The 16,998-nt window shown below is 49.0% G+C and overlaps 6 protein-coding genes across 6 annotated transcripts; 2 read left to right on the top strand and 4 right to left on the bottom strand.

Annotated features, from left to right (window-relative positions):
* Window positions 1-246: 246 nt before the first annotated feature.
* N7469_010227 (sulfite reductase subunit alpha) lies at window positions 247-3,393 on the bottom strand (the record flags this gene model as incomplete). Its single annotated transcript, XM_056649132.1, has 1 exon — window positions 247-3,393. One exon carries the CDS (start codon window positions 3,391-3,393, stop codon window positions 247-249), a length of 3,147 nt encoding a protein of 1,048 aa, XP_056496263.1.
* Window positions 3,394-3,940: 547 nt separating this feature from the next.
* On the top strand, window positions 3,941-5,442 carry N7469_010226 (acyl-CoA dehydrogenase family protein; the record flags this gene model as incomplete). Its single annotated transcript, XM_056649131.1, has 4 exons — window positions 3,941-4,273; window positions 4,332-4,582; window positions 4,648-5,255; window positions 5,309-5,442. The coding sequence occupies 4 exons, from the start codon at window positions 3,941-3,943 to the stop codon at window positions 5,440-5,442; spliced, it is 1,326 nt and encodes a 441-aa protein (XP_056496262.1).
* A 1,259-nt stretch (window positions 5,443-6,701) lies between these two features.
* Window positions 6,702-7,519, top strand: N7469_010225 (uncharacterized protein; the record flags this gene model as incomplete). The annotated part of the gene is made up of 2 exons (XM_056649130.1): window positions 6,702-6,740; window positions 6,857-7,519. 2 exons carry the CDS (start codon window positions 6,702-6,704, stop codon window positions 7,517-7,519), a joined length of 702 nt encoding a protein of 233 aa, XP_056496261.1.
* Window positions 7,520-7,865: 346 nt separating this feature from the next.
* On the bottom strand, window positions 7,866-8,873 carry N7469_010224 (putative short-chain dehydrogenase/reductase; the record flags this gene model as incomplete). Its single annotated transcript, XM_056649129.1, has 1 exon — window positions 7,866-8,873. One exon carries the CDS (start codon window positions 8,871-8,873, stop codon window positions 7,866-7,868), a length of 1,008 nt encoding a protein of 335 aa, XP_056496260.1.
* Window positions 8,874-9,797: 924 nt separating this feature from the next.
* On the bottom strand, window positions 9,798-10,265 carry N7469_010223 (uncharacterized protein; the record flags this gene model as incomplete). The annotated part of the gene is made up of 1 exon (XM_056649128.1): window positions 9,798-10,265. One exon carries the CDS (start codon window positions 10,263-10,265, stop codon window positions 9,798-9,800), a length of 468 nt encoding a protein of 155 aa, XP_056496259.1.
* A 5,425-nt stretch (window positions 10,266-15,690) lies between these two features.
* On the bottom strand, window positions 15,691-16,796 carry pre9 (proteasome core particle subunit alpha 3). The gene is made up of 4 exons (XM_056649127.1): window positions 16,752-16,796; window positions 16,504-16,688; window positions 16,002-16,420; window positions 15,691-15,907 (listed from the first exon to the last, which is right to left on the bottom strand). Exons 1-4 carry the CDS (start codon window positions 16,773-16,775, stop codon window positions 15,768-15,770), a joined length of 768 nt encoding a protein of 255 aa, XP_056496258.1. The 5' UTR covers window positions 16,776-16,796; the 3' UTR covers window positions 15,691-15,767.
* Between the last annotated feature and the right edge of the window lie 202 nt (window positions 16,797-16,998).

The raw sequence follows: 16,998 nt of genomic DNA, 5'->3' as shown, positions 1-16,998 counted from the left end.
GCCAGATTCGGTTTGGAGTAGTTGTTCTATGTAGAGGAAATTCCTGGCGAAAAAACTGCACTTAATGATAATCGAAAGTTACAAGGAAGAAGTAGTTCAATGTAATCAAAGTCTGCCAATGCATTTTAAGTCTATATCGAGCGATCATTGCGCTAGGCAAATATGAAATCTAAAGCTGGGGGGAATCGACAGAAAGAAAACAAAATAGACAATGCCAATCATCAGGTCATATCACACCGTGAATATCTAGTAAACCTCCAGAACGTAGCGCTCCTCATCCTTAAGCTTCTCAATCTCCTTCCGAGTCTCGACCTTCTTGCCGTTGTTGCGGGCTTCGGTGGCAATAGCCTCCTCCAGAACAGCAGTGACATCGGGAACGGGCCAGGTAGGACCGCAAAGGTAGAAAGCACCTTCCTCACGAATGTATGCCTGGATGATCTCGGGAAGAGACTGGCGCATGCGGTCCTGGATATAGATCTTCTCGGGCTGATCACGCGAGAAGGCGGCACCAAGAAGAGTGATGACACCGGCTGCTTGGTAGGCCTCCCATTCCTCTCCGTAGCAGTATTCCTCGCGCTGGTGACGGGAGCCCATGTACAGGAGGACGGAACCGATTTCCTTGCCCTGGGCCTTCTCAAGAGCACGGTGCTGGACGAAAGCGCGGAAAGGAGCCAGACCAGTACCAAGACCAGCCATGATGAGGGGCTGGGTCGACTTGGGAGGCAATTTCATCACACTGGACTTCACGCTGACGGTGATAGGGGATCCAGGTTGCAGGCGGCTGAGGTAGCGAGTGGCCTGTCCGAAGCGATCGCGTCCACTGGGGTCGGTCCAAGTGACAGCAACAATCATGAGAGCGACTGAGTTGGGGGTGACCTTCTGGCATGAAGCGATGGAATACTCGCGACGCTTCAGAGGGCCGATAATACGGACGATATCGTGGAAGTCGGGGTGGGCTGATGGGTACTCAAGAAGGATATCGGCGAAGGTGACAGTGTCAACTTCAGCACGACGCTTGAACTCGACGGCACCATCGGGACCACCCAGAGTGAGAAGGTCGGTCTTCTCCTTCTGTTCGGTAGCGAACTCGGAAAGAGCCTCGTAGAAGCGCTTGGGAGGACGACCGAAGATATCGACGTTCTGAACAAGAGCCTGATAGACAGTGCGGTTCTCCAGAACAGCCGGGTCCTCACGGCTAGGGACCTCGACGATAGCATCGGGGTTCAGGCCGTAGAACTCGATGAATTTGTTCACCTCAACCGGGTCATTCTCAGCGTGGATGCCGAGGGCCTCGCCGATATCATACTTGAGACCAGAGTCTCCCAGATCGAACTCAATGTGGAAGATGTTACGGTCGTAAGTGACAGGAGTCAGACGGCGGTTCTCCTTGACGTGCACAGTGAAAGTCTTGGCAGCCAAATCGGGGCGGAGAGCATCGCGAGTGTCGAAGGCCTCCTTGAAGGCCAGGCCGCGAGCAGCAGTCTCCCAATCCTTGAGGAGAGTGGGAGGCTCAGCCTCGTTCTTGTCAAATGGAGCGAAGCTGTTGGCCGAGATGTCCTTGGGGAGCTGAGGAGCCTCTGTGACACCCTCAGGCTCTTTCCAAGCCTCGGGGATCTCGATCTGGCGGAGTACCTTCTCAAGATCCTTAGAGACGTTTTCCAGTGCCTCACCGTTACCAGAGATAGCTGAGACCTTCTTGATAGCTACACCCTCCTGAGCCGGAAGGGCGACGCGGATAAAGGAAGCCTGAAGAATCAAGGCTTCGAGAGAAGAATCCTCAATAGCGGCAGGATCAACAACGAAGACAGAGAGTCCGCGTTGAGCAACAGCTTGCTTGAAAAGAGCGGGCAGCTTCTTCTCCAGATCCTCATCCTTGACGCCGGGGGCGCTGACGATCACCTTGGAGCTATCCTTGACCGAAGCAAGAACGTCAACATCCTTGAGCAGAGCAATGTTTCCAATATAGGAAACATCAGCAGAGGTAACAGAGTAAGGAGCATCAAGAATCTTGGCACTCTTGCGGATGTCAATACGGACAGCACCGCCTTGAACAAGGTTATCATGGACTTGGCTGGTAGTGACATTGCTAGCCGAATCAGCAGCAAGAGCCTCGCTGAGAACGCGAGCAGCATCCGAGGAGACGGAGTTATCGACATCCCAGAAAGAGTACTCCTGGACGCTGGCTGGATCGAGAAGCTGAAGAGGCGCAGTCTCGTTGGTTGCGTTGTTAATGGGCAGAATGGGCTTGTCAAAGATGCGCTGGAAAGCAGCAGCGGCAGTGATCAAGTCCCAGCGTTGAGAGCGAGGGTACTTGATCTCGACGCAAGAAGGAGCCTGCTCGCGGTCGGTGGCGAATGTCAGGGCAGCAAGCACATCCTCGTAGAGAGAGGAGTGAACACCTTCTTCTTGAACAGCTTGCTCATTGGCAACTTGGCCCAAGATGCCAACGGTCTTGACAGACTTGGGAAGGACACGGAGGAACTCCTCCTCGACGAAAGGACGATAGACGCGGACATTGACGACACCAATGTGCACACCATCCTTGGCCAGAGATCGGGCAACCTGGGTGGCCAGAGTGGCCTCGATAGTACCGAAGACAACGAGAACGGAAGTAGGTTCCGCATGGCCGTGGTACTCGAACGCACCATAATCGGTTCCGAGCTCACCGTTGAGAGTCTTGAGCAGGTCAAGCAGCTTGCCCTGAGCATCAAGGTGGCGGTTGCGGGAATCATCCAGGGTCTTCCGGACAGACTCATATGTGCGGTTCAAGCCATCCTTGTCAAGAACATCAATGACACGGGTGGTCTCACGGCCAACACGGACACCGTCATAGATGTGGATGGAAGGCAGGACTGAGGCAAGCAGAGTGGTGAACAGAGCCATGTGCTGAGACTCGTGGGCCGAGCCACTGGAGACCAAACCCAATCCAAGGTCTTCAGCAAGAGAGAGGGCCGAAGCATAGTCAGAGACAAGACCGTCCTCGCCAGCGTAGTCAACCGCGGCAACGTGAGCAGCAACGGGGCTGGCAACGGAGTAGAGCAACGAGAGTTGCTCGAGGGCTGCCCGCATGAAAGGAAGAGTGGCAGATGAGGCCACGATTCCCTGGGGGATGTGACGCTTCTTCAGATCAAAGTCCTGAGAAAAGAGGTAACCCAGGGCGATGTTTCCGGCACCTTGACGGGTTTCCATTATCTTGACAGCGGGAGATTCTCCATTGGCGTTGGTCTCCTGGTCCGCAGACCATTGGCGGAGAGCATTATCGAGATCAAAAGATTCGGGAGAATAGGAGAAGATCTTATCACTCAGCAAGTATGCGACTTGTTGGATCAAGGTCTGAGCAGTAACATATGTTGGGCCGGACAAGGCCGACAAGGCCGGATTGGTAACACCCATGGCGATGTATATTCTTGTCTTGATATCGTGCACACTCGGCAACGATATCACCGATTGCAAAGGAAAAAAGCAAGACAAGAAATCACCAGAGTGAATGAATCAGATAGAAAGAATGAAAAGAATAAAAATAAAAGCAAGTGGAGAGAGAAGAGGGGGACATGCTTGGAAATCCGCCGCGTATAGAAAATTCCCCAGACCAATTTGCCTCATCGGGGTTAGTCCGAATTGCGTGATCATTCAATCTCTTATCGATAGCACACCGATAGCGGGAGTCACCGCCCTGGTGCCTTAGTGCCTGAACGTCAAATACCATTACTGTCGATATACACCGCCTTTCATAAAGCCGATATGACATTGCATAGATGACTCAGCTGTGCACAGGCATGTGTGGCTTGACGCGGTACACCGAGCCTCGGTCGAATCAATGCGGAGAACTACAAAGGAAACAGTTTAAGCTACTTTTAAGACTCCACCCCCAAGATTTACCCCAGAAGTTGCACAGCACCCAACCTCGACTTGATTCATCCCGCCAGCGAAAATACTCACCATGGCCGAAAACTCTCTCAATCCCATTCCTTTCTCCGAACCGCCTTACCTTCGCGGTCTCCCTTCCCCGTATATAACGCCTGCTCACAGGCGTTTCCAACAAGCTTGTCGCAAATTCGCTTGGGAGAATCTCATTCAACATGCGATGGAATGGGAAAAGGCTGGCACGGTCCCGGAGCATGTCTTCCAAACCTTTTGCAAGCACAATATGCTTCTACCCAACATGCCCGCCCCACTTCCCGTCGAATGGTGCAAGCGCGTGGGGATTCATGATATTCTAGGAGTTAAGGTTGAGGATTGGGACTATATTTATACTGGGATTTACTGTGATGAAGTGAGGACCTCATTAATTGAGCTTCTAAGGACAACTATTCTAACAATTAGTTCGATAGCTGGCCCGATCTGGCCTGAGTGGCCCGGGTGGCTCGCTCAATGCCGGCTTTGCCTTTGGTATCCCACCGATTGTCAAGTTCGGCGGCAAGGAACTACAAGAAAGATTCCTCCCCGATCTTCTTACTGGAAGAAAGCGCGCATGCATTGCTATCACTGAGCCTGAGGCTGGTAGTGATGTCGCGAATATCGTCACGACGGCTACTAAGAGTTCGGATGGAAAACACTATATCATCAACGGTTCCAAGAAATGGTCGGTTATCCCATATATCATGTGATTTTGACTTACACTTGAACCTAACTAATTTTATTTAACAGGATCACCAACGGTATCTGGTCTGATTATGCGACTATGGCAGTTCGCACCGGTGGCCCCGGTGCCAAGGGTCTTTCCGTTGTCGTTGTGCCTCTGAAGAATCACCCCGGCGTCTCCATGCGTCGACTTCAAGTTGCAGGCCAAAAGACCGGTGGAACAACCTATATTGAGCTCGACGATGTCAAGGTCCCCGTATCTAACCTCGTCGGCAAAGAAGGTGACGGCATGCGCATCATCATGACTAACTTCAATCACGAACGTCTTGTTATTTCCGTCGGTGTCACTCGTCAGGCACGCGTGGCCTTATCTGCGGCTTTCTCCTACTGTCTCAAGCGTGAAGCATTTGGTAAAACTCTTATGGATCAGCCCGTCGTTCGTCATCGCCTGGCCAAGGCCGGAGCTGAACTTGAAACCATGTGGGCTTGGGTAGAACAGATTCTTTACCAACTGACACATATGAGCAAAGAAGAAGGTGATCGCCAACTTGGCGGATTGACGGCTTTAGCCAAGGCGAAGTCTGCAATGGTCCTGAATGAATGTGCTCAGTGTGCTGTGCTTCTATTCGGTGGCAATGGTTTCACCCAAACTGGTCAAGGAGAACTTGTTGAAGGTATGTGACTCTTCCATGATACCGGAAGTTTGGATAACGATTAACTTATTCAGCTATCCTCCGTGATGTTCCTGGTGCTCGGATTCCTGGTGGCTCTGAGGACGTCCTGCTTGATCTTTCTGTGCGACAATTGGTCAAGATCTACCAGGCTCAGGAAAAACAGCTTGCTCAGACATCGAAGATCTAATTATATTGATATCCATAGAATAACTGTATTGCAATAGCTAGGTCGCTAATTATATGATTATTATATACCCTAGTCCTAGTACTATCTTCTATGTACTTCTATACTTCGCCTATCATAGGCATGGCTGTTTACTTGGCAGTCCAATGCTAGGTGCATCTGTCTCCCTTCGTTCCTGCCCTAAATTATTTGAACTGCTCTTGTTTTTGTTTTGAAATGTCGTCTTTCTCTGGTCATAACATGCAAATCGTACCTTCCTCGAGTCCATCCCTCGCCACTCTCGCTCGCCTTAAAAACCGCCCATCGCCCACTTCTTTTTTTTTCTCTTTTCCTTTTCTCCTCTTCCAATCTCCTCAACAATTCTTCCTCTATACCTTTTGATCTTCCCCATCAACTTTTTTTTTTTCTATTCTTATTCCATATCTGCATATCTTCCCTCTACCCTTTACCTTACTGTCTTTATTTCTTTGCCTTTGTCTTCTATGTTATCAAGTTTCTGTCGGCTCTGAGGTTGAAGACCCCCCCCGGGGTGTCTTCACATTTAGTTTCATCTTCCTGTATACTTACATACTTCCCACTTATCCCCTTCTTTTCATACTTATTCCCTGCTTATCCCCCATCTTTTTGCTTTCTTTTTTTGTTTTTATCCCCTAGATCTTCCCCTAGTCTTTCCCCATACTACTCGACATCTTGATAACAACTGATCTATCCCCTATTTACCCCAGCGAAGAGCTCGCACCTTAACGTGGTGCTGGGGTTCAGTAGTTCTCTATGAACGAAGCTAAGACGAGCTCCTCATAGTCTCTAAATACAATTCTTCTATTCTTTCTTCTTCTCTTTCTACTTCAAAGTATTCCTCTTGTAGTACTTTTCCGTGTATTGGGATGCCGAGAGCTCGTGTTACCTGAAGTCTGTAACTCGACAACAAACAGTTGAATGCGTCACGCGTTGACAGCGGCGTTGTTGATAGCGGAGTCTAAGAAACTTTAAGCAGATCATGAGTAGAAAGTTAAGCATGCTGCACTCTGTATATCAAATCACTAGATGTACCTGACCATCCCCGGCAGCCCTTAGCGTCGCGAGGTTCAATAAACGCGATTCTACGGTATCTCGTGTAGATCGGTTAGATCCAAATTACCAGATGCGCACTAGCGCGGGTCATGACGAAAAGAGTCCGCAGGCGCATTCGATTCGCCTTTGCCTTCAAAGCTTCCTCTTTCACGCAGCGCAGACCAGCTCTCACTGACAACCCCACTGCAAAGATGGCGAACGTAGCTCTCATCGGATCCACTGGCATGGTGGTATGAATCCCTTCAACATCCCCCCACCCCAACTAACCCCAAACAATATCATGCGTCATCTATCATAAGCCATAAGCCAAGCATATCCCCACTAACCAATCAATCACCGCGACTAGGGCTCCCACATCCTCTCTAATCTCCTCTCCAACCCGGCCGTCAGTCGAGTTGATACTATATCCCGACGTACACCTAACATCGCCGCCGAAGCTCCGCAAAGCAAGCTCACTACCTTTGTTTCCGGTGACACCGCCACCTGGGCCGCGCAACTCCAAGCTCTCACCCCAACACCTGGTATTTTCATCTCCTCGTTCGCGACAACTCGTGCCGCCGCAGGTGGTTTCGACAATCAATACAAGATTGAACATGGGCTGAACGTTGAGCTTGCGCGGGCGGCTAAGGAGGCTGGTTCGAAGGTCTACGTCTTGATTTCCTCTGCCAACGCAAACAAGACTTCCAATATTGCATACTCCCGCATGAAGGGCGAGATTGAGGAGGATGTTAAGGCGCTCGGGTTTGACAGGACGGTTATTCTTCGTCCTGGATTAATTACTGGTACTCGGGAGGAAAGTCGGCCTCTGGAGGCAGGAGTTCGCTTTATTGCTGGCTGGATGGGTAAGGTTCACTCTGGTCTGAAAGATGGCTGGGCCCAGGATGCCGATGTCATTGGTAAGGTGGCTGTTGTTGCGGGCTTGAAGGCGTTGGAGGGTGATGTCCCCAGTGGCAAGGAGAAAGTGTGGAACATCGAGGGTGCGGAGATTATCTCTCTTGCGAAGGAGTAAATATATTATTACTGGCCAATAACTCCAGGTGGAGTGTCATATCCGGTTTGGTGGTGATCCGTTCAAGGTTGGAAATATTAATATGGCGGGCCGTTAGTCTCAGATCCTTGTGACTGCACTTTAGGTATATTCAACTTTCAGCAGTACGATCAGATAAGCTCATTTCAATATAAGATAATTAAACTCGGCCAGCGATTGGAAATGAAGACAATGTAACACTCGTGCAACGATGCTTACATCTATGGATTTGAATTTATTTTCGTAAAGGAGTGTATTCGTACTAGTACACTACTAGTGTAATTCTCAAGTTAAACCACAAAGCAATCCCCAAGACTGGGATCTATAACTACTCACCAGACAATCCAACCATCTCCAAGGAGTCTCTCCATAATCTTGCTTCATCATCAGGCTTGAACGTGTGCGGTGCAGATTTCCCACTCATTGCTTCAACCCAATCGTGTTCACCTTTCTCAGCCACAGCACAATCACTTAGATACATTCCTCCCTTTCCCTCGAGATCTTTCGAGATAGCAGCATAAATAGTAGTTGCGGCCCCCTGGTCCACTCCTTTCTGTACTTTGAGCATTTTCTTATCTTGCAACATGCTCGCGATGACTTCAGGACTCAAATGACCAGCTATTCCAGTAGCCACAATTCCGGGGTTGATGCTATTAGCGTGTAGTCCCTGGGACCCATATCGACGCTCAATCTCATTTGCCATGTAAATATTTGCCAGTTTTGATTGGGCATACGCGACCCAGGGATCATAGTCACCCTTCTGGAAATGGTAATTATCAGACGAATTGATGCCGGCAGTACGATGATGTCCGGCAGAAGAAACTGCCACAACACGAGACGAGAATGCTGGCGTCGAGCCGGCGAGTAAAGCAGGCTTCAGCAGGTTGAAGAGTAGGAAATGGGATAAATGATTTGTTGCGAGTTGCATCTCGTGCCCCTCATTGGTCAATTGAAGGTCTGGAATGGCCATGACCCCGGCATTCGCGATGAACAGGGTAATCTTGGAAGTCTTGGAGAGAATGGTCTGGGCTGCATCCCGCACACTTTCCAGGGAAGCCTGATTCATTTGCACGAGTGTCATTGTGCTTGCGTCGAATATGTCACTTAATGCCTTTTCGGCCTTTTCGAGATTTCTAGCAGTGAGGTACATAGTAGCACCAGCAACTGCTAGGGCCCGAACAGTTTCGATGCCAATGCCAGAAGAAACCCCTGTAACTACGGCGACCTTTCCAGTGAGCCTGCCCTCGAATTCCTCATCCTTGATGATTTGAAGAGCTGTTGGGCGGGCATCGCCAAGGCCTTGGGGATCGAGGTGAGCTGCAACATAGCGAGACATTGTATAGAGATAGTATTGAGAATGGGCAAGAAGTTCAAGCAAGAATTGGGAAGTATTCGAAGAAAATCTGATATATAAGAAGATGAAAAAATGAGTGAGAAGTAGCAGCCATCGAACGCTCTTAAATACTTTTCATATGGTTTTCACTGAATTTCCATCCTTCTGTTAAGGATTCAACTGTTGTAGATACAGATGACAATATTTCACTACCTTGGTATAGTCCTATTTTCAGCCTAATCCTGAGTAAACGGGCTCGTCGCAAGCATAACAAGGCTGTACCGGTATACCCCATGCTTGTGACTATGGTTCATAGATCTTGATGACCGTTTTGCCCTACTTGGGAATAGCGTCTCCACTCCGACAGTGGGGAAGACTGGCCCTTTACTGACGTTTCTTACTGAATCCGAACTAACTAGTCAAAGGAGGGGATGGTCAGCATGGGCTACGTAGCCAACTCGTTCACAGCCTTATATCACGCGGAACATACAGGCTCGACCACTTGACCTGGCCTATGTTGGTTCGGGGGATCCATCGGATCCATCCATCTTCATTTCGGACTAAGCATTACACTTATACTCTGGGTGAAATCGGAGCACACAACAAGTGTTTGCATAACTGCTATTGTAGTAGTTGATGAATGTTTGAAAAGACCTTGTCGCGAGTGTTATTACTGTATTAGTATCCATACCTATGAATCGGTATATGACAACTATTGACTGCTATCTCCAATGCCGGTACCTTCAGGTCTCCAGCTTCATAATCCACACATCCGAATTAACTTCCTAGGTAGGAGTGTTCCGATATGGATATCGGCAGTTGACACACTACACTAAATAAAGGGAGCACTTCCTGAGAACTCTTGGAACTTTGATATAAACAGTATTCAGATACCTAGAACACCAACATGAACAATTACGAGTACGCCTATCGATATGATACATGCGTCCCATCATCCTTTACATGAATCGTTCGCCGCTTGTTAGGTGAACCCCTCTTGCTCGAAGCTTCTCGTTCAACATTTCTATCCGGTCCACCCTCTTGCGCGCCGCGCCATGCACTAACGTCTTTGTTCGCGGGGCTCATATTAAGTGATCCCTTTTTGTTCTTGGTCTTGGTCTCCTGTTCTGTCGCAGCAAGCTCGCTCTCGGGGGCAGTATTCGACGGATCAAAAGCAGAGTCGTGATGGGCAATTTCGTTGTCGGTTCCGGTCTTCGTGACTTCGGATCGTTCAGGTGTCAATGCTTCGCGGTCGATATCCTCTGGGGGTTCCTTTTGGAGGGGAGAGAAGGAGCTGAAGAGACGACTGCTTCCGGTGGATGGTTTCCAGGGATACTGGTGGCTTGCTACTCCGCGAGTGGCCTGCTGGCCGGTCGAAATGATGCTCTTCCACATGGTTTGTCGTATAAGTTTGTGTCGAGAATGAATGTGATAGACTTGGATATGAACAAGTGATAATAAGGATTTGTTATAAATGCGATTGATAGGAGTGGTTAACAGAGGTAAAAGATAAAGTCCCTTGAGAAAGCAAGAAATACGAATTACAACTCCAACGACAATTTCCGGTTCTGCATTGACGATGGGCGGCAAATCATATTGACGTCATTACAGCCTAACCCGATTAGGTAGTGAGCTTACCAGACTGCCGCAATAGGAAATTTTGAACATTCCAGGATCAGATGGCTGGAGTATTCGAAATAAACGATGATATTTCAGATATATATGCTTAAAGCAGATTTTATGATTGGGTTAACCCGAGCAGTTGGTTAGACTGGTGTTTTACATGATAGGGTCAGGGCCGCTTCTTTTCAAAATCTGATCTCATCATGGCTACGTGATTTTAGCTTCGGAGTTCACCATTGAAAGATCGGTTGCTCTGCTGTATGGGAAAGGGGAAGAAAAAACAAAGGCAAAAAGTTAGTCGGTTAGTGAGTCAGTGAGTCAGTTAGTCATCTACGGAGTAGAAACGCAGAGATTGCGTGAGTTTCATTTCCTAGGACACCAAGAGGGAAGAAAAAAAGGAAACTGGTCAAACAAACCAGGAAAGGGTCAGCACAACGCATTTGGAAAGTCGAGAAGCACGGAAGCAAAATTCCTGCAGACTAGAGCGCGAATCTGACCTCATGTAGCAGCAGCAGCAGCAGCAACGGAGCTGATACTTAGAAATTCATACATAGTACGAATGCAAGAGCCCGTTTCGAGACAGCCTTCAATCAACCAATACGCCTGAGCCATGACTTGACCTGGCGTGGGTGATGATATGCAGCAGTGGCCCTCGTACATTAATGGGTGGAGAAAAGGAAGACTAGTTGCATATGACCGACATCCCAGCCAGGGTTTGTGATTGGCCACCACACTCCGCTGCATAAAAGGTTCTCCCCGTTCGCTGGCCAATCTGGGAGCGCTGGCCCGGGCTAGAGGCGGTGGCTCTCTGGCCTTCGAATCCCAAAGCTTGAAGAGCCGGCAACCATTTGATGCGTGCGGCAGAAGAATACGCGTGGAAGGTGCGGGAGTCTCCGTTGACTTTAAGATCACGGGACCAGAAGAGCCCAGCGCTGTGGGAGCGTGTATGCGCGTCTGAGAATCCAATTTCAACGTTGTAACATGGGGGGGGCCCAGGTCCACTACCGATTAAATGAGCGAAATATGGCACTAGCTCGGACTTGATGGCTCTGGAGATCCTTCCATTAACTTTTCATGTTGGGCAGGAATCACATCTATTCCTTTGCCATGATTTCTAGTGTCCGATCCTGGCTAGACACCTGAGTGGTCGGGGTCCCCCAGAACGAGTGTGGCCATTTCGTAAGACGGGGCGAAACGCAAATTTGCAGGGGGCTTGGACAGTCAATTCGAAAAGATGGAGACTGATGCAACCAGTTTATCGCTCATGATAGATCGGTCCCCTCCAAAACTACCCCCTCTGGGGCTGTTCACGGGCCTTCAAGGATGCCTGGCTGCCAACTCAAATGTTGTCATGGATCAACTTCCAATTTCGAGGAATTGGACATAATCGACGCGATATCATCTGACGATATGCTGCCGTATTGATGGATTCATGCCTGGTGGATCAGAAACCCTGTCCAGCTAGGAAAGAGATACAGCCACCTTTCAATTTCAGTGGAGGCAGAACAAAAACAAGAAGGAAAAGAAAATTAACAGGACTTGTTCAGGACACTCAACGACAGGGATAGAGGCCTGGATCACTCTTGTGGAGCTTCCATAAAATCCATAAACGTTGCGCTCCTCAGTCCACGGTCTTCCAGTCAGCCTTCGCTAGCAGGAATTGAGAAATTTCGAGCCAGAAATAAGGTGCCACGTCAGAGTCTCCGAGCTTTAGTGCAGCTGCATGTGGAAGAGCAATATGTGGAAAGTGTCACAGTTCGTGTCTGCGACGGCCGCGCCGCACGGCACTGAACTCCTATCACCTTCGCCCGAAACCGACAAATGAATAAAGATGAGCCATACACATGAGCGGGGACAGATGCAGAATTCCTTCTCTGCAGATATGAAAGATCAGCTGAACGTAAATGGATCTCTCCCGTCCAAGCCCCAAATGGTTAATGGAGGACGAGCGAGAAACCCAATTCCGTGGCCCGTGTCCCTGAGTGCAGGAGGACCACTCAATCGAGCCTCAGTGACGCGACTTGTTGCCACCCGGGTGAGGGGACTATTGGCTGAGAGACAAGGAGCGGAAGGGTGCGGCGGCGTGGGACGAAGTCAGGTCGCAATTGTGATCCTTGCAAAGGAAGGCTCGGCAAAATATCATAATGGAATGACTAGCACGGATCCCAGCACATGTCCTGGTACTAATTTCACTCTGGATTATTGCCCAATGCAGTAATAGCAATGGCAAGGGAGAAATGGTGAGAGGGGGACACAATGATGTGGGCATGCATGCGTATGCAATCTCACGGACAGCACCGTGGGATGTCATACACCCTAGAAAGTATGAAAGTCTCGACCTAGCGGCCGCTTCGAGTATCCAGTACATTGGCATGTCGAGACCAATCCAAAGTGGCAACACTAGGCAGTCAGAAAGGTGGAATGTTGGAAATATCCCATGTGGAGACACAGGGAACGTGCAGTCTTGTCACATTCGGGAAAAGTGCAGCTTCCTTTTGGACTAAGAAGACAGGCAACCCTGGACTAAAGACGTCTGATAATTGCATCAATGTGACAGCTGGCAGAGGTCGGGGGCAACTCAATCATGCAGGATCAACGACGCACAACGCAACACGATCACAGGAGTATGACTCCATGCGAACAGCATGCACCTGAAGGCGGGGAAGTGCAATCTGTCGCCAGCATAGTTGCAGCAGTCGAGACCAAAAACTGGAAGAGGACAACCATCAATTGAGGGATTTTCCACCTGGCGTACATCATCATGGGGAAGGAAATCGCCACAGGCAAGAAGTTGCATGCATGATTGAAGCAACGGTTCATCCATGGTGGCTCCATCCGAGAGAAACCTTGGGCATCTTACCGTCTCCACTACCAGGAGAGATGCTGACAGCCAACCGGATCGACCTCAACCAGGTTGCAAGGTGAAATCAGATGTATGGAAGACACGGACGATAAGCCGTCCCGCACCGATGAATGTCGATCAGCAGGACCACGACGAGATACTGGGGAACTCTGTCGGTGACATGAGAATATCGACCGAAGCATAAATAGAAGTTTCAATCCCCATCACAGGATGTAAAGTTCGAAATCATCCCCCCGGGTTTCAAATACAAAACCTCAAAAGAGCAATCGAAGTCCATAAATATTCCTCAAGCAAGAGCTTTCTGCTTCTTTAATAATTATTTCGCCGATTGTCAACCACTCAAAGTCCCTTGACCAGAATTGTGTCGAGGACTAGCCTATCAAACTTGCCAGAGAAGTTTAGGATAGGTTCAACAAAAGACCAATCGTGTGCCCTAAATCAATCTGAAACAAGGCACAAGGTCCGACAGCAAGTGAGTTAGATCGCTTCTTTGGGTCAACAGGCACTAACCCAGCTGATAGGCATGTGTTTTTACAACCAAAAACGATTCTCATGTGGAGACTGGAGCTGGACTAGTTTCGCCCATCGATGCAATTATGAATACCGCACAGGCGAGACGTGTGGCATGAAACTCGTGAACATGACCGAGAACGAAAGCAACAAATGCCGTCTCTGTGAAAAGATTGAGACTAAATTCCGTCGGCGAAGCGCCGAAGTCGACCGCCTGGAAAGGTGGAAACGTGAGGGGGGGCACACTTGTTGCCTCAATGGACCGGTCCCGAAAACTCATTATGGACCTGGACAAGGAAATTTACATCTTGCAACGGGAGCGAGAGGATCGACGCACCACACTTACCCGATGAAATGTGACTAGGATCTGCGAGAATTGGTGGATTTCCTTGAGCGAGCAGCGGGCTGGATTGAGTTGTCTCTTGTTTCGGTGTTTTGTATTTCCCTTCCATTTTTCTTTTCTTTTCACGCCAGGAAGCTCTGTGCACTCGCGAAATTCCCTTTGATTTCTTTTTTTTGGTCATCCTATTAGCGTCCAGTGGAGGAACGTTAGGGATGTTTCATGTACCACACAAGCACATAGTCTGTGACATCAAGTCCTAATCGAATTTCTGCAAAGTGATGAGCAGCACCTCTTTGGAGGATCCAAAAGCCTGAAGAAATGTGCAATTGGCCGTATCAAATTAATTTCGATTCTTCGATAGGCTATCGATGTTCAATGGCTGTATTGATGGGGCCTAGTCATGTCATAAGCGCCGTGGCCTTTGGGTGAGCGGTTCGCTGAGACCACCCGAGTCTCATCAGGGGTAAAAGAAGGATTTCAGCTGCAGAGGCCCGAGTAAAAAGTCACCCTGAGCTATCGAATATAACCTACTAGCCATTAGATCGAACGAAGGAGCCAGGCAACCTGTGAAAAGAATCGGCAGGGAGTAATGGGATGTCGTCAACTGGAGGTGAAACCCCTCTTCCCCTCCACATCACGTGTAATATATAGAGCTGGTATGGTTATGTCAGCATTTTCATGCCTGAACTGCTCAGGTAGCAACAACAACTGAATGACAGTTGAACCAATGATTGTACTTCCTATAAGACGAAGCTTGATTCCTGGTGACACAGGATGTCCAGAATTTGTTAGAAATGTGGACATTGGAAACATCAAAGAACTCGGCAGCAATTTATCACCAGAAGAACTTGCATGACTGGAGTATGCCTTTTACTACGTGATAGTAGTAAGGCTAAAAGGCATCCAATTTAGGGGTAGCTGCTATTACACTAATTTTTTAGTGTAATATATCAGAGCATTGAATATCAAGACCCACTAGTAAGAAGCTGCAACAGAGCGTGACCCTAAATTGAATGACTAAGTCATGGATACCTGTGGGCTTCAACGAAACTAGTGGCTACTACAGTGTAGTAGATAGTAACACTTACTATCTGTGAAATAGTATCAGTGCCCTGGGGTATGGCCCAGCTTGCAACCCATGGACCTTGCGATGTCTTCGAATTTTGAAGTAATTAAGGTGGCTGAAAGCCCGGGGGTGGACTGGGGACGTGGACATTATATACTACTTTCCTGCCTGATCTACATATATAGGAGGTAATCTAATGTCAACAGTTGAGCTCAACCAATAACACAAGCCATCCACAGGATATCCAGACTACGTGTAAAAGTTTGCTCGATCTCGTTGCGTTAACATCATCAGATCGGGGACAACAAGGCACTTGTTGAGACTTGACCGATGGGTGTCTGCCACGTCAGACGCCAGCAACACTTGATGCAGTCATCAGCAACAATAAATTGTCCGCATAGTTTACCCGTCGATGGAATTGGGAGCACAAGGATAGTAGTAGATTGCAGCTCTTGATTCGGAAGTATTTCAAATGCAGACGAAGGTATTAATCTATTTTATATCGCCTGCTTCGGGTTCATCGTCGACCTTGGCCAGCCCTTGTTCCCGCAGCAGAGCATCAATCTCATCTGCGCTCCAGAGATGATGGTAGATCTTGCCATCCTTGGTCTTACCCACTGTTGCGAACTCGACTGCGTAGCGTTGAAACACGGGTCAGCATTTTTTGCAAGCAAGGAGGGCGACTGAATGAGGCCCGAGGATAGAAAGTTGCGGAAAAATACTTACTCTTCTCACTGCTGAGCTTTGTCGAGTCCATTGTCTTGCTCAGTACCTTCACGGCCATTGCGCAAGCTTCCTGCAACGTGGAGTCTTCCTTGTAATCTTGCTTGAGCAGACTCTGAGCACTGGCATTGTTGGCACCGACACTTGTGGCCTTCCAGCCACCATAGTTTCCACTGGGATTGCTCTGGTACAGCTGGAATTGACGAAGGTGATCCCATCCAGCGTAGATGAACGAGACACCAAAAGGACGGAGACCACCGTGTTGAGTATATCCTTGCTTCAAGTCACACAGTCGGCGGACAAGCTGTTCGCAGGGAATGTCTTCGTTATACGTAAGGAGATAACGTTGGGCATTTTGACGGGCGTAATTGATGAGAATGTTGGCATCGGCGTTCATGCCAGCAACGGCGCAAATCATGTTACTATAGGACATTAGTTCATCTGCAATAACGAATATAATCCCCTCAGAGCTATTTCGAAGGCCAGAGGGTATTGGCAGACGTACTCATTGATTGTGTAGAGCTTCTCGGCGGAGGTATCCTGCTCCAGTAGCTTGCTGGTCACCTTCCTCTCAGCAGCGAGGACAATACCATCCTTAGCTAAAATACCGAGGGCAGTACCGGCATGGGAAATTGCTTCTAGCGCATATTCGACCTGGTAAAGGCGACCTTCAGGGGAGAAGATGGTGGTCTACCGAGAATCGTCATAGGTTAGTCGGGAGCTGCGGCGACCAAATAACGGAGATTGACAAACCCGTGAATCATATCGGCGAGACATGATGTATCAAATCTAGACGTAGGAAAGAACTCAATGAAAGCAGTTGAGTTGAATGAGTTGGGAGAGTAGAGGGGGATGGAGGTGGTTGACGGTGAGGTGAGCTCCAGCAAGTCCAGGCACTCTCGCCCTGCGCGTCCGCTCTGTCATCCGCCAAGCTCGGACCACCTCACCACACCAAAGCTTCGCCGCGGCTTTGCGCTTTTGCTGGTCGACCATTGCGCCT

This window comes from Penicillium citrinum (genome assembly GCF_028827155.1).
Source record: "Penicillium citrinum strain IBT 23319 chromosome Unknown utg000009l:1.0-4274883.0:1.0-4276374.0, whole genome shotgun sequence".
Classification (NCBI taxonomy): domain Eukaryota; kingdom Fungi; phylum Ascomycota; class Eurotiomycetes; order Eurotiales; family Aspergillaceae; genus Penicillium; species Penicillium citrinum.
The sequence above is the reverse complement of the archived record's forward strand: the minus strand, read 5'-3'. Positions and strand labels throughout refer to the sequence as shown.